This window comes from Pollicipes pollicipes, unplaced genomic scaffold (assembly GCF_011947565.3).
Source record: "Pollicipes pollicipes isolate AB1234 unplaced genomic scaffold, Ppol_2.1 Scaffold_4740;HRSCAF=5597_pilon_pilon_pilon, whole genome shotgun sequence".
Taxonomy (NCBI): Eukaryota; Metazoa; Arthropoda; class Thecostraca; order Pollicipedomorpha; family Pollicipedidae; genus Pollicipes; species Pollicipes pollicipes.
In genome coordinates, this window is record NW_023596545.1 from 22,409,034 (window position 1) to 22,423,588 (window position 14,555).

At 50.1% G+C, this 14,555-nt stretch overlaps 1 protein-coding gene across 1 annotated transcript in view; it reads left to right on the forward strand.

Annotated features, from left to right (window-relative positions):
* Nucleotides 1-14,555, forward strand: part of LOC119098064 (rab effector Noc2) — a 51,485-nt gene that overhangs the window by 18,088 nt on the left and 18,842 nt on the right. The window contains exons 2-3 of the mRNA XM_037220991.1: nucleotides 5,649-5,742; nucleotides 14,382-14,525. Of these exons, the coding sequence (XP_037076886.1) occupies nucleotides 5,657-5,742; nucleotides 14,382-14,525 (230 nt within the window). The 5' untranslated portion in view covers nucleotides 5,649-5,656. The remainder of the gene's footprint in view (nucleotides 1-5,648; nucleotides 5,743-14,381; nucleotides 14,526-14,555) is intronic.

Consider the following 14,555-nt stretch of genomic DNA (forward strand, 5'->3'; position numbering starts at 1 on the left):
GTGCTGTCGCACAAAAGCCACATCAAAAGTTGAACGTGGCCCGGTGGTACTCAACAAAGAGCCGTCTGCTGCGTCTATGCATCCCAGATTGCGACCCGACGCCAAAACTAGCCACGCTGGCTTGGCATGTAGGCACGGTGATCCCGATGAAGCGCAGATAGGACGTGCTGCACGGTCCTCACCACTCGGCGGAGCGGCTATGGGTACAGCGCAAGTGTTTGAGTGGCCCAGTGTTCGCTGTCTTCAAGACAGCTCGGAGAGGATCGCGAAGTGGCATATACTGCCCTATACTGATTCCAGAGAGCATCGTAATGGTGCTGGTGGACGACGACGATTAGCGGGTTAAGGTCTAGGTCATCAACGTGATAAGATCAGGGAGGCCGGGCCCAGCCAGCGCCCATGTCCGATGCTTCAAGGTCCTTGACATCATCCCCTGTGCCAATACCTCCATAGATTTAGTGGATGTGCGACGCGTCACCCAGGGAGGTGATGTGGAGCTGGTCAGCGACGAGCTGGACCGGATGTTGCGCCCGCCACTACGGATTGACGTGCCGTGTCATACCCAGTCCACGAAGCGGGCTGTTCGGCTGACCTGTGCGGCGTCCTCCTCCGTGGCCGGTGCTGCCCACCGAAATATCAATTACAAACAGTCCGTGGCCTGTGCATCGGTTTGTAAAGCATATGGTGAAGATTTGCGCGGTTTTCTGGTTTTAAAGGGCTTTGACCTCGTAGGCTTGGAAAGGAAATGGCTAGGAAATCACTTGAATCACTGAATCACAATCACTCAAGTCAACTTAGGAAACACGAAATTCGTTAAGTGTCAACGTTGCCAAATACCGGAGGAGAACTGGGCTCCTACCTGGCCAACGAGTGGTCACAGCGAAACAAAACAAGTACGTTTAGACCTGGCAAGAGACGAACAGTTGCATCGTGGAAGGCGTTTGGCAGTGTGTGCTGCGGCACGTGCGTACACTCGTGTAAAAATCACCGATGCGGTTTCTGTTAGGCGTTCTGCAGGATTGATGTCAGACCTCCGCAGTCCCATCAGTCACGTTACTGATGACGTTGCAGGCGGCGCTCAGAATTCTGTCAGAAAAAAAATCACCAACATGGCAGGGCAGGGCAGCGTGCCTCCACAATAATGCTCGAATGCTTGTCATCCATTAGCACACTTTCACATGTAAACATTTTCGGAAGGCGAAATAATTAGGAGGTAGATGACAACGCATAGAATGAACCCTGCCGCCATCTCTCCGCCTGGGTTTCTTAATGCTGTACACACGGGCACATTTTTGAGTACCTAAGCGTAACGCGAGCTATACTGCCCATCAGCAGAGCTTCCAAAAGGAAATTTCCGAGAAACATGTCTAGTGTTGAGTGGATTTTTCCATAACAGTCTTTTCAAAAATGTCGACTGACGACACGCAAGAGTTCCCTTGCTTGCCTTCTTTGCCATGTGGTTCTTGCAATCATATGCACCCCACAAATGAACACTTGGGAATGTTCATGATCCCTCTGAATAAAGATTAACGCAAAGAGGAACTCACGAACAATCTTGGAGCTTTATTTGTAAGATGTGATTAGATTTTATTTAACACTAAATCTGAAGGCAGTTTATTTCGCGAGCAAATTTACGCGTCGCACAAACATGGCTTATAATGGTTTGTAAATAACAGCATTGTCGTTGACTTCTGGTACAGTTTCACGTCTTCAGTCTAAACGTCACATCTTTCTTACGTCACGTTACGTGAGATCAGGCCAGGTAAGGTCGTATCTTCTGTGCAATTTCGTTGCTTGGAGCCGGGCCGACCAATGCCACGTGTCACGAATTAAACTGTCACTGTTTCTGTCACTTTGCTGTCAACTTTGCAGCGAGACTTGTCATTGTAGTACAGCGCTGTGAACATATCTCACCAACCCTCACCTCGTTGGAATAGCTGGGTGCGAGTGAAGTGGTGCATCAGCGAGGTTGCTTCAAAACGTTTGCGCGCTATATGAGCACGACTGCTCGACAGGCCCCAGAGCTCCTTTTGTTAGTCGTTCCCAGATCTCCCAGAGAGGTACGAGAGCTGTCGCTGCGGCAGAACTGCAGCTGCAGAGATTTCTCCTGGCAGCCACGCAGAGATCATTCTCCTGTTAGGCCGCGCGCACGGGGATACCATCCTGGCTGCCATACCTAGGTGCAAAGTCGCGAGGGGTTCCTACGCGCCATGGGCCAGCCAACATCAATGGTAATCGAAAATCCGTGCTGTTTTTTTGCATGCATCGCGATTGTCACCGGTTTTATTGCGTATGTATGAATGCCTGTCACTTTTCCTTGTCTTACTTCTCACTCATAGTTGCATTGCTAAACAAAGCAGCTTTGGCAATACTCATTCCTTGAAACACAAACTTTATGCACGAACCAGGTTCACTTATCTTCATCTCCCAATATTTAAGGCACGGAATAAGCAAATGCCGCAATATCGGCCATAACCACAGGTCTGCCCGCCCACGGCGCTCGCGTCACTAGTGACATCTAGCCTGTGGAAGCCGCGTGCCTACCGACTTGTAGAGTATCGCAGGGCATAAATATGCTAACGCGCTACGTTTCACGTAAAAAGCAAGTCAAACAGAGGATTTTTCATATCCTAAGTAATTTACCTGCCTGACAAATGCCACATGACATCCAGAATCGGCAACAGGTGAATTTCACATTATGTCAAAACTTCTCTTGGACATGGTGGATAAGTGTTTTCAAAACATTTTAGGAACGCGAACTCACAGTGCCATACCCTTGTTGTTAGGGCGTCCCGCACTCTGGCGACTGTACAATGGGTCGATCATGGCCATGGAGCTGGTGTCACCTCGACGGATGTACACAGACTGCAGGATTCTCACACCACGCTACACAGACTCCAGCATTCTCACATCATGCTGCACAGACTCCAGGATTCTCACATCAGGCTGTACAGACTCTAGTACTCCTACATCACGCTATAATAGCATTACGCCTGGACCCACCGAGCTGGCACAAGGTGGTGTAGCAGGAAAGCTGCGACCAGGCAGTTCGAGTGACCTCGAGCCGTAATGGCCCGGTGATATGCCATGCTGGCCGTTCTTTCATGGGGCCGAGGCGGTGTCCAAGCGTTCAGCCATTTGTTCTTTCGTCAGGAACATTTGATGTGGCCTGGCAAAGGGAAGCGTGCATTTCAGCTGGATGTGCCGCTATACTTAGTGAGACGTCCGAGCGACACGCCGCTCGTGCACAGCTATAATGGGAGGCTGGGGATCTGCGAGCATATTCCATTTGCAGACTACGTGGATTATTATGACGTTTCGTACGCCAACTGCAGCTATTTAGCGTCAATGCATATGCAGGAGAGACACGAAACAAAGCGCGCGCCCGGCATTAGCATACGGACATGTCCGTTCGGAAGTCCTGATGCGCATTTCCATTGGAGCTTCGGCCTCCAGTAGCAGGATATTGCGTCAGGGGAACACGTTTCCGCGTTGTCACGACCGGACCCGATGGGCTCGGGGCGACGTTTGGAGCATGACCGCCGCGGACTTCCGCTGGCGCTCGCGCGGAGCCCCGGCTGCATCGACCTCAGGCGGTGCACCGGCTCACGTACATGCTATTGGCGTTGTTGCTCGCCGCCACGACATGCACTGCACGCTGGCACGGAACCGACCGCGTGTCCATCCGAGGCGCCTGAACCACTGTGGGTGGCAGGAGGGGTGGCGACCCGTGTTCACCTGCACCGCTGCCATTGAAAGAGTGGTTAAAATTCAAGTAGTGTCTCTTGAAATGCAATCTAAAGGCGAGGCAATGATACTAAATACTGCTGGTGAATAGGTGCATACATTCTTAAATATCTGCTGCCGCTGGCCGATCCCGTGCATGGCGGGCGAGCAGATGGAAGACTGGGTCAGCGAAGCCCCCTTTTTGCATCGGCGACACTGAAACCGTCGACAATCTCCACCATCCAGGTGTTAGAGCTCGTGAGCAAGCAGTGGCCGCTGCTGCCTCCGGTACGCGACCCGAACCATCGTAAACCACGGCGTAAATGCCAACGCGTCAGGGTCCGTCATGAATAAACCCGGCCATGTCGACCGTAACAGCCTCTTACCTCGTCCCCACAAATGATGCATGGCGACACCTGCCACAGCTGATCGGGGCGCGCCGCCAGCGGCCCGCGTCCGTCGGCGGTGTCGATCCGCGCTTCGCCGCCGAGGGGCCGCGACGCTGACCCCTAAACACGTCCTGCGGCCAGACCGTCGGCCGCCCCGCGCGACGGGCGCGCTCGAGGGCGAAGCGCCGCCTGCGGCCACCTGGCGAAGGCGGCGCCTGCTGGGCGGCGCCGGGCCAGGTCGCAGGGCGCGCTCTCGTCATGCGAGGTGATGCATTCGACGCCGGTTGAGTGGGTTGAGCGAGACCCACTGTCTGTTGTCTGAGTCATAGCCTCTCCGGTACTCGCCCGGAGTGTCGGAGACAGTCGAAATCATCAGCGTCGCGTCATTAAAGTGAGGACAATTAGGCTGAGTGGAACTGGCCGAGTCCATATATTGTTGAGGGAGAATATGGGACAGCTATCATGCCGTCCTGAAAAAGTGCCCATGCAGCAGAGGGCGAGCGCCCGCTCCCAGTATGGGAGAAATGAGCCATTCTGCTGCCATGCGGCTGTTCTGACGCACCACTAGCGCCGGCTGCGTCACTGACGGCATCCACGGCGGCGAGACCGACACAAATGTGGGGACGGCCTGCCAAATGTGACGCCTTCGATGAGAGCTCTTCAGAGCAGCGGTAAGCAGCGACTGTGAAAATCCAGGCCTGGCTTACAGTGATGTCCTTAGCCGTTTCCATTGCAAAAGCGGCCCCCATTGATTTCAGTTTTGCGATGTTTTAAGAGTTTTCGGAGGCATCTGCCGAACTTTTGTATGCGTCGTACTTAATTTTGACCGATGGAGTTTGAAATATTATTGTATGTAACCGATAAATTTAAAGCTTTTTTAGGTGAGGTCATTGACTTGACCTGGTTTTTAGGGCTTGCACGATGGAAGTATAGAAAACTCATGCGTTATGACGTGGTCTCTGCTGGGTACGAACCACATTTTCATATTCTTTTTGACTAGTATTTCCGAAGGCTGAAGGCTGTTTATAAACATTTTGACTTAAGTCTTCACACCAAGTCCATAATAATGCTCGTTACCTTGACTGACGTCACTGGGGATGAAGATCAGCTGAGGCCAGATCATGAAAATACTATCGGCATAACCTTAGCACAGACTTGATCGTCGACCAAAGCAAAAGGACCACATTCCGGCTGCTTTGGTCACTTCTTTGTGATCACTGTAACATGTATCACTGTAACATGTATCAGTGATTATGTAAGCGTCTTGTAAGGTCAAAACCACATCAGGTGAATTATTTGAAACTAGTCCTCCAACACCTGTAACAAACTACCTTTCCTCACTTTGTTAGCCTCATTCGTTTGCTTACTGCCGTTTGAAATTTAAGTGTTAAATCCGATGGGCAATTCCGCTCTGATGGTATACATAGGTCAAATTGTTAATTCACGCTAACTGAAAAGGCCTCGTTCGCACCTCTCCCCGTCCGTGTGCTGGGATGTCCTTGACCCCACTGACGTCGCGGGCGTGTCCGGCAGGAGCGGCGATGTCGTCCCAGGTGAGAAGACACCGGCCGGCCGCGGACAACCCGTGGGTGTGCCCCAACGACCGCCAGCTGGCGCTCCGGGCCAAGTGAGTGCCGCTCCGCGCCGCCGGCGCCCCTCGGCCGTGTCCGGTGGCCGCCTCGCTGGCCTGGCGGGCCAAGTCACCCGGCCACCCTGTGCAGCCGGTGGTCGGGCGACGTCGGCGCGATGGGAGAAGCGGGGTCACTGACAGACTGGCAGGCAACCAAACGGTGACTGGGTACTCCATGCATAGACGGTTAGCTGATGTCATTGATGTTGAAATGAAGTGGCTGAATGTGATTGGTTGTAATGTGTAAAAGTAGAGACAGACGCACGCATGCGACGCTATCGGTTTTATTTTCCACCAAACACGTACTTGGTATGCCTGGTAAGTATCAAGGTTCTCTAGAGCGAAACTGTATATCCAACCATTTTAAAATCGCACTAGTTAAGCGCACAGGGGCCTAAAACGAACCAATTTCATCAAAGACGTCGATTTAACGTCGCTGTTGAATAGAACGAATTGTTCAAGCTAAGTGATGCATGACCCAATACGCTCTTACTACGCAGTTACGCACTGGGCGCATTTTCTTCCATTTACTGTATGGGATTTGGGAAACAATTTACCATGGGACGGGTGGCCTTGTCACTGGCTGAAAGCCGCCTGCTGTGTCCACAGCCGTGGGCGTGGCGCAGAAACGCGGCCAAATTAATCATGTTTGCGCACACACTTGAGCGGTGACCTCAGAGGAGGAACAACAAGCCGTACTTAGTGAGAGCTCTGAATCACAACAGGATCCGCCTCAGTGGCCCGAAATACATGCATGGTAACGGAACAGATGATATCGCCCGTTCTATCCGCCGAAACCGTTTCCATTCCCGTGAAGGAGGCTTCGATGCGATCCATTCCCTCTTGGGAATTTACGACGAGCAAGACGGAGATGGAATCCCATCGAAATGTCGCTGCGCGCGGCAGTCGGCTTGTGGCGAGATCACAGCTGGCACACCTTTCCCGCGGCGTCCAGCCGATCTATTATTCACGGTGGCATTGGATACGTTTCAGCAGTTCGTCGCACCCGAAGGTGCGACCGGCGTAGCGACTCACAGGCTGAGGACGTCCTCCAAGTTCCAGAGATTCTAATTCTGGGAACATCCCCAGCAGTGCTTCGCTGTATTGCATGAGTGACGAGGAAGTGCCACTGGCTGCTTATCTCTGGATATGAGATTCATTTGTATGCAGCATTTCTTAGTATCTTTGTCCTCATTTGTTTGCTTCAACCTGCTTGTGTTGCAGCCGCCGATGCAAACGGAGCAATCAATGTCCTGGCCCGCGCCACACCGCGCTAAAACTTACCATTGACTGTCGTTGCAGAGCCAGTGGCGTCTGTCGTACTGCACTTGGGTCCATTGATGTTCGAAATTGGACCGCTGTCTAAGCTCTGGGGATGCTGGGCAATGTCACTGGCCGGTCATCATTCGGTACTGCCGTCGTGTCTTGTTCCAAGGGCAATGCTGCTGCAAATAATCCACTCCTCAGCTAGCCACGGTGGTGTCGCCAGGCTGCCGCCGAGGAGGGAGCCGAGTCAGTTCAGAGGGACCTTTCTAGTTGAGGGGCTGTTTTCACGCTTGACGGTCGGGTTGTTGGATTTGGGTGGCAGCTTTAAGTTCAGGATCTTATTTGCATGCATCGGGACAAGTTTGTCATCCTTTAGAAGTTCTACTGGTGTCTCAAACTACCAAAAAGTAACTGGGACCTTTTATTCGAGCCACCCAATTTACGCACTTTAAGTATACGCCATTAAAAAAGCTCTACCAGAACTTTGACGGAAGCTTTTCACGCAATCAAAACTCATATTCCCAATGGGCTGCCAGATATTGAAGGCCATCAAGCGACACTGTGAAAAGACGACAGCAATTTTCTCTGCTTCTTGGATTATTTATTTTGCCATCGGCCAGGACTGAAAATTCGCAACATTCGCAACAGTGGAGTGGCGGCGCGCAGGTGAACGACGCACTTCCCGCCAGGATCGCGGTCAGGCACAGACGGGGGTGAAACAAATGGCGCGGACCTGCACTCTAAACCCGTGGCCACGATGCCGCATAACCTATACTACTTAGAAAGCGGTACGTATATCATTCCAACCCCAGTGGTGCGAGCGTAGTGGTGCCAAAATATCCCTTGTATGACGTAAGAACAGACACCCGGAGCACCGAATGAGGCCTGCTGCGGTCCACACGTTCTCAACGAAACAAGACCGCTGATTCGCGCAGAAGTACTAGAAAGGCGAGACTAACAAATTGTGTCTATGTCAAACTCCCGTTCAAAGATCGAAAACTATAAACTGTGAATGTAGCCGTTGCATGGAGTGGCTTGAATCGCCGTTGAGTAGCAAAGACCAATGGTCCTATGTTAAGGTTCGGGCTATTTCGATCAACCCTCGAGACCTCAACCTGAACAGCTGGGATTGGGGTTTACCAAGCATGTGTTAAATGACTGAAAAGCAAACGTGCGCGAAAGGACGTAGCATATAAGATCTCTTGTAATTTATGCCAAGGGAGATCTTGTGTAAGGAGACCGAAACATAGTGCCCCTGGCTAATTTCATGAATACCTTGGAGACAAAGGCTTACGAGGAGGAAGGTTTATGAGGTAATGATAAGTTCACTCCACTTGGTGAACAAGTGGTAGAACAGTGGGACATTGACACGCAACGACGGACCATGGTGCTTCAAACGCCAAGTTTAACGCAATGATTTAAGCAGCAGCAAAATCCCAGGATATTACAACCGTTGTGAATTCGGAATCGTTGTACCTTTGTCGTAGATCGACTTTGGAACGTAGCTTTGGTATTTAGTTTCAGCAACGTTGTTTACGTTATGTGCATTTAAAGATAGTTATCTGGCCGATGTTATGAGCACTGTTTCTCACCGACAGTTATCTTCCTGTCTATGCTCAATATGTGGTTTGGGGCTTTGCTGCCTGTATTTCTGGCAGCCATTAGTACAACGCTGCATGTTGGGTGTCAGGCCGCGTCAGAGACTGAATGACAGGAATGCTTGTAATATTTGTGCAGTGTCACGGAAATGTGATGCTCGTGAGAAATAAGGATCGAAACTTATACTCAGCACCGTATAAGACCATTACATATAAAACCGGCAGCTTAATGTTTATAAAAAGTGCCGCCACGGATTGCAGCCCATTTTTTACCCGATCCAGATGTCACATATTTCTTGAAAACCATGTCAGCGTTTACAGACTAGTCCAGTAAGTGACGAATTTTACATGGCATTAACATGTTAGGTACCTGCAAGATATTGTGTGGTACAAACCAATCTGAAAGTAATGCGTAAGTTTTCAGGTGGATGCATACAGCGCATTGATCTCTTTCAGACTGGTAGATTCCGATATTCTTAGGCTAGGTATGTTGGTGAGCACATAGCAGGTTGAAATATACTTGGCAGCGAAATGCCATCGAATCAGTCAGGATAGTACAAGCCAAATAACTAGCTATTGTTACTGACGTCTGAAGAAACAAGCAGAAACTTGCATTTCACGGGTCGCTGACCCCACCGCCAATGTCCAAAAGCAAGAACAGTAACTCGTAAAATAATTCGAAATGGTGATGATTCAAGTAACACCGCACGACCAAAGCAGTGAAATTCGCAGGCTTTTGATCCAATGCATACTTGTCAGAACCAACACAGGCCGGAAAGAGAATATCGGCCCTCAACTTGGGAGAGCTTCCGGTGCCCACGACCATGGCGAATACGGTTAGCGTTCTCTTTGATGTTTTGTACTCCCTGCTCGCTTAGCCAGAACGTGTGCACGCGTTCGACAATATGGGGTCTCTAAGGTTAAAGGGGCCCGTCCGCCACATTATGAAAGGTGTGTGGAACGCTTCCCGACGTTCCCCACGTCGTCACGAGTCCCACTTTGTGCCCGAGACTTGAGGTTGAGTCAAAGTCTCAAACTGCATCCGTGTCTGAATCCTTAAGCCCTGAGGTCGAGTCCATCGCTTCATCCGGGATCCCACAAGACAGCAGTCTGATACCAAATCACCGGGGGTGGAAACAACTAGGAATAAACATCATAGAATAGCAAACTCATAACTCAATGAACCTACCCAAACTAGGGCAGAACCAGGCCTTTATCAGGCCTTCACCAGGCAAGCTCACACCTTAATCGACGCCCTCAAATCAGAACCGCAATTAGTGCACTTACCGAGTCAGCATCGACCCGGTCAATTGCTGGCGTACGACGATGATACCATTCATTACGAAGTTGCAGTGGTCAGTACTAAAACTGATGGTGCCTAACACGGAGCACTTTACAAATATTTCGAATCGCGACATCCGTGAAGGCGTGACCTAGATATCCTGGTTGATGACCCGACGCCCTTTGGAACTAGTCTGTCTTTTGCCGGTTGTTGTCTTGCTGGTTTGTCAGTTGGTTTGTGTGCGGAAAGCAGAAGAGAGAAGCACACATTGGACTCTAGAGCGTGCAGAGAAGGCATGTTTCCGACCCTCACGTGGACAGGCACAGACACATGCATGCAAGAATAGTAACAGCGGCAACCAAACAGCAAACAACATGCATGTAAGATAAGCTGGATAGCAACTCCGGTACAGTCCTAATTGCATGAACAGGCCAGCTGTTAGACTTTTATGTAATCGTGCTCAGCTCATGATAAATTTTTACCAGAGCCAGCTTCGGTCGGCAGTGAACGACCCACAGATCTTGCTGCTAGATGCGCTTTTACATTCGTGATAAGGTTCAAGGTGCCCTCGCCTTTTGAACAGGGCTGGGCATCCCAGGGGGAGTTCCGGAAATCCCCAGATTACAAACATCACTTTCGGCGCATGACATACTTGTCTTTGGACCCGAAAACGCTCTGGAGCCCAGAGCTTTGATGAGATTTCCAGCGATGCTGGCTGGTGTCGTGGGGTCCAACGCGTGGCATGTGGCCAGATTGCTCAACAGTACACTGACGCGACCATAGCATAGATGGTCCACCTAGTGTTCATTATCATCGTCCTATTTGCATGACATTTGCTCAGCAAGTGCAGCCCAAAACTGTGCGTGCTGGCCGTCCACCTCAGTAGCAATCGACCACACTGCCGGCTTCATCACCGATTGGCGCGTTATTCGTGAGCATTAGCTATACTCTGTGCAAGGTTTTAACCATTGCCCTGAATCGCCGTTTTTTCGTAACACGGTCTCATAGGGGAGGGATTGATGCGACGAAATCCGTTTCCGGGTTAAGAACGATAGAGGTCAGCGGAAAACACCAGTCGATTAGTCTCAAGAAGATCTCGCGATTACTAATAATTGATATGTCGACCTCATTACGCCAGGTCAAAGGTAAGATTTCTCCGAAAATGGCACATTTCAGCTCTACAACCTCGTCCCCACGTGATCATGGCTCATAGCGACACAAAACCTAAACAAGCATGATCCCTGTTCACTTCTGAGCAGAACTGTGTGCGGATGTATGTGTATGAACCATATATTGATGTTCCGCTACTCTGTTAAAGAGAGTGTCCCACATTCGTATGGGGTTTTGACCTCAATTTGCCATCTTGCAGATCATTCGGTGCGGCTTACAGCCCTGCCCTGCATAACATCTGAACCCCTCTAGTTTCTGAGCTACACACCTGCAAAGATGTGCAGATGATTTCGAGGAGACTATTTCAAGGTTCCCCAGCCATCCGTGACGCCATTATAACGCCATTCCAATCTTCCCATTCCATTGGTCACGCGGCGATCAAGGCCAATACAAATATAATTGTCGAATCGGAATATCTGGCATTCGTGGGCACGATTTTCAATTACAACGGCTGTCAACTGGCTCTCAATCAATGTTGTGTAAGGCACGATGACGTAATACAACGATGACGTATTGAGAAGCATATGCACTTCTTAAGGTATACGAATAGCTATATAAGTGAGCTTATTTTATCACATCTGATGATTGCTTCGACATCTTCAGGTGTTAAGCTTTCACTTTAATGTAACAACGTCGGCCCGCCGTGTTTGTGTTTGCTACCTTCGTCGTTCACACAACAGCGCCACTGAGCGTATTGCCACATCGAATAGAAACGTTGGTTGACAGTGTATATGTGTCTGGGATAAACGATCGTCACACCAGCTGGCCCGCTCGGTTAAGCGTCGATTTTGACCGACGGTTTCCAGGCGTCAACGGATTACGAGTGAAGCACAATACAATAAGCCAGTCGCCCGCCAAACGACGGCAAAATGGGCAGCGTGAATAAAAAACAGGGTTTACACATAACGAAAACAAATTCCAACAGATGATACAGATGAATGATCGCTGAGCACGGTATCCAACATCGGCAGGAAATTTTGCACTGGGAAGTTGCATTTCATCTCTGGTGAAGTTGAACACAGCATTCAAAGTCGCTGCCCCACCATGATTTAATCGTTCCTATGCAGTCTAGCCAAATCAATTGCGAAAATAGCCCGAAAGATCATCTGATTTGACCCAACAGAGGCAGAACACTGCTGAAGGCCACCAGAAGCTGAGGGGAGACAGTGCGGCATGGCCTTAACCTACGCCCTGAGAGGGGGTCGATGCGACCCCACCCCTTCCAAGGTTTTTTTGAAGAGACCTCTCTGGCATGTTAAACAATGGTGTGCAATTCTTGCACACGCGAGTGTCCAGCCTTTGTTGCACTTTTCACTCATTGTTGGATCGTGCGCGTGCGATTTCATGAGTGATACTAGTTTTCTCGAAATCTTTCTAATTAGCTCGCCATTTCGCTTTGAGGAAGCCGCTCCTGCGGGAAAAATCTCATTTAACTCCCCGCTCACTGCCATGAAAGTAATACATTCCATTTGCTTTTTCAATCTGTGTGTTCTGTAATGTTTGCAACGTACTAATGTGTCAATATTTGTGTAAGAAATGCTACGAAGGCTTGAACCACTTTTCAAGGCGCACTTTGGCTTTGTGAATGGCAGCATCACATGGTCCATGGCGACGCACTCGTTCAAACTTCAACCAATCCGCATCTCGGTGACAGGCCTATGCTGCCCGCTAGGCCAATCACAAACGTTTTTTTTTTGTCGCACCGGTGAAGGTGCGCACGGCGATTGTCATGACGACGGCGGTCGCGATTGCAGGGTAGAAACGTTGTGGTATTGCAAAGCATCAACAGCGTAATTTGGACTCTAGAATTATCGAAATTAACATCCTTTATTTTGCATTGACGGTACTGCAGCGACACTACTCAATGCTTTTATTGACGTAACTGGTCCTGACGTTTCACTAAAGTATGCTTGTGAGATATGCCCTATACGTGGAACACCCACTTTGAAGGGAATTTTCCATATTTAGATGGGGTTCTGAACCGAAGAAGCCATCTGGAAGACCTTTTGGTCTTGTTTACAACCATGCACTTCTTAAGACCCAGGCCCCTCTCGTTTCTGAGCTACACGCCCGCGAAAATGGAAAACGTTATATCAGGGAGAATATTTCAAAGTTACCTTGGCATTCATGACGTCATAATAACGCCATTTTAATCCTGCGAGCCATTTAATTAATTTAATCCCTAAGGCATGCAATGATCAAGGCCAAACAAGATATAGTTGTCGAGGCGTTCATATCTGGCGTCCGTGAGCGCGATTTGCAGATGTAACGGCCGCCATTTGGCTCTCAATGTTGTGCAGAGTACGGTGGCGTAATCAAACCATGACGCATTGCGGAACATATTTACTAAACAAAGAATTGTGCTGTCTGGGGCAGTCTTTTCCACGTAAAATTATCCCAATAGTTATAAGTGAGCTTGCTTCACGACATCCGATCCTTGCTTCACTATGTTCAAATGTGAAACATTCCCCTTGGGTAAACTTTATAGATGGCCAAAATGCCGCTCAGACGTCAAAACTGGTCATCAAAGTTCAGTCGTGAATTTGTGCGACCATGTGATGAACCATTTCACTGTTTCCAGCCTGCGGTTTTGATAGTGAGGGACAAAGGCCGGTGTAGCTGTATCGCTGTGTCCAGGGTTATGTCTGGTCAGTGATCACGAAAGCTAAACAGCATATAAACTGCCGTGTGTTGCTTGTGCTCTGTCCTCAGACTGAAGTAGGGCTGGTCAGTGAAGACCAGCAGTCCGCGCACACTGTCATGTGACATACATTGTTCCTATCCCCAGACTGAAGTCGGGCTGGTCAGTGAAGACCAGCAGTCCGCGCACACTGTCATGTGACGTACATTGTTCCTATCCCCAGACTGAAGTCGGGCTGGTCAGTGAAGACCAGCAGTCCGCGCACACTGTCATGTGACGTACATTGTTCCTATCCCCAGACTGAAGTCGGGCTGGTCAGTGAAGACCAGCAGTCCGCGCACACTGTCATGTGACGTACATTGTTCCTATCCCCAGACTGAAGTCGGGCTGGTCAGTGAAGACCAGCAGTCCGCGCACACTGTCATGTGACGTACATTGTTCCTATCCCCAGACTGAAGTCGGGCTGGTCAGTGAAGACCAGCAGTCCGCGCACACTGTCATGTGACGTACATTGTTCCTATCCCCAGACTGAAGTCGGGCTGGTCAGTGAAGACCAGCAGTCCGCGCACACTGTCATGTGACGTACATTGTTCCTATCCCCAGACTGAAGTCGGGCTGGTCAGTGAAGACCAGCAGTCCGCGCACACTGTCATGTGACGTACATTGTTCCTATCCCCAGACTGAAGTCGGGCTGGTCAGTGAAGACCAGCAGCCTGCAGACGTTCCGGAAGCCGGCGCCCTTAAACGAGCGCGAGCAGCACGTCATCGTCAATGTCATCCAGAAGGCCGAGTCGTTCGAGAAGAAAGAGCAGCTGCGGATCGGGTGAGGCGTGCCTGGAGCGGACTTTCGAAA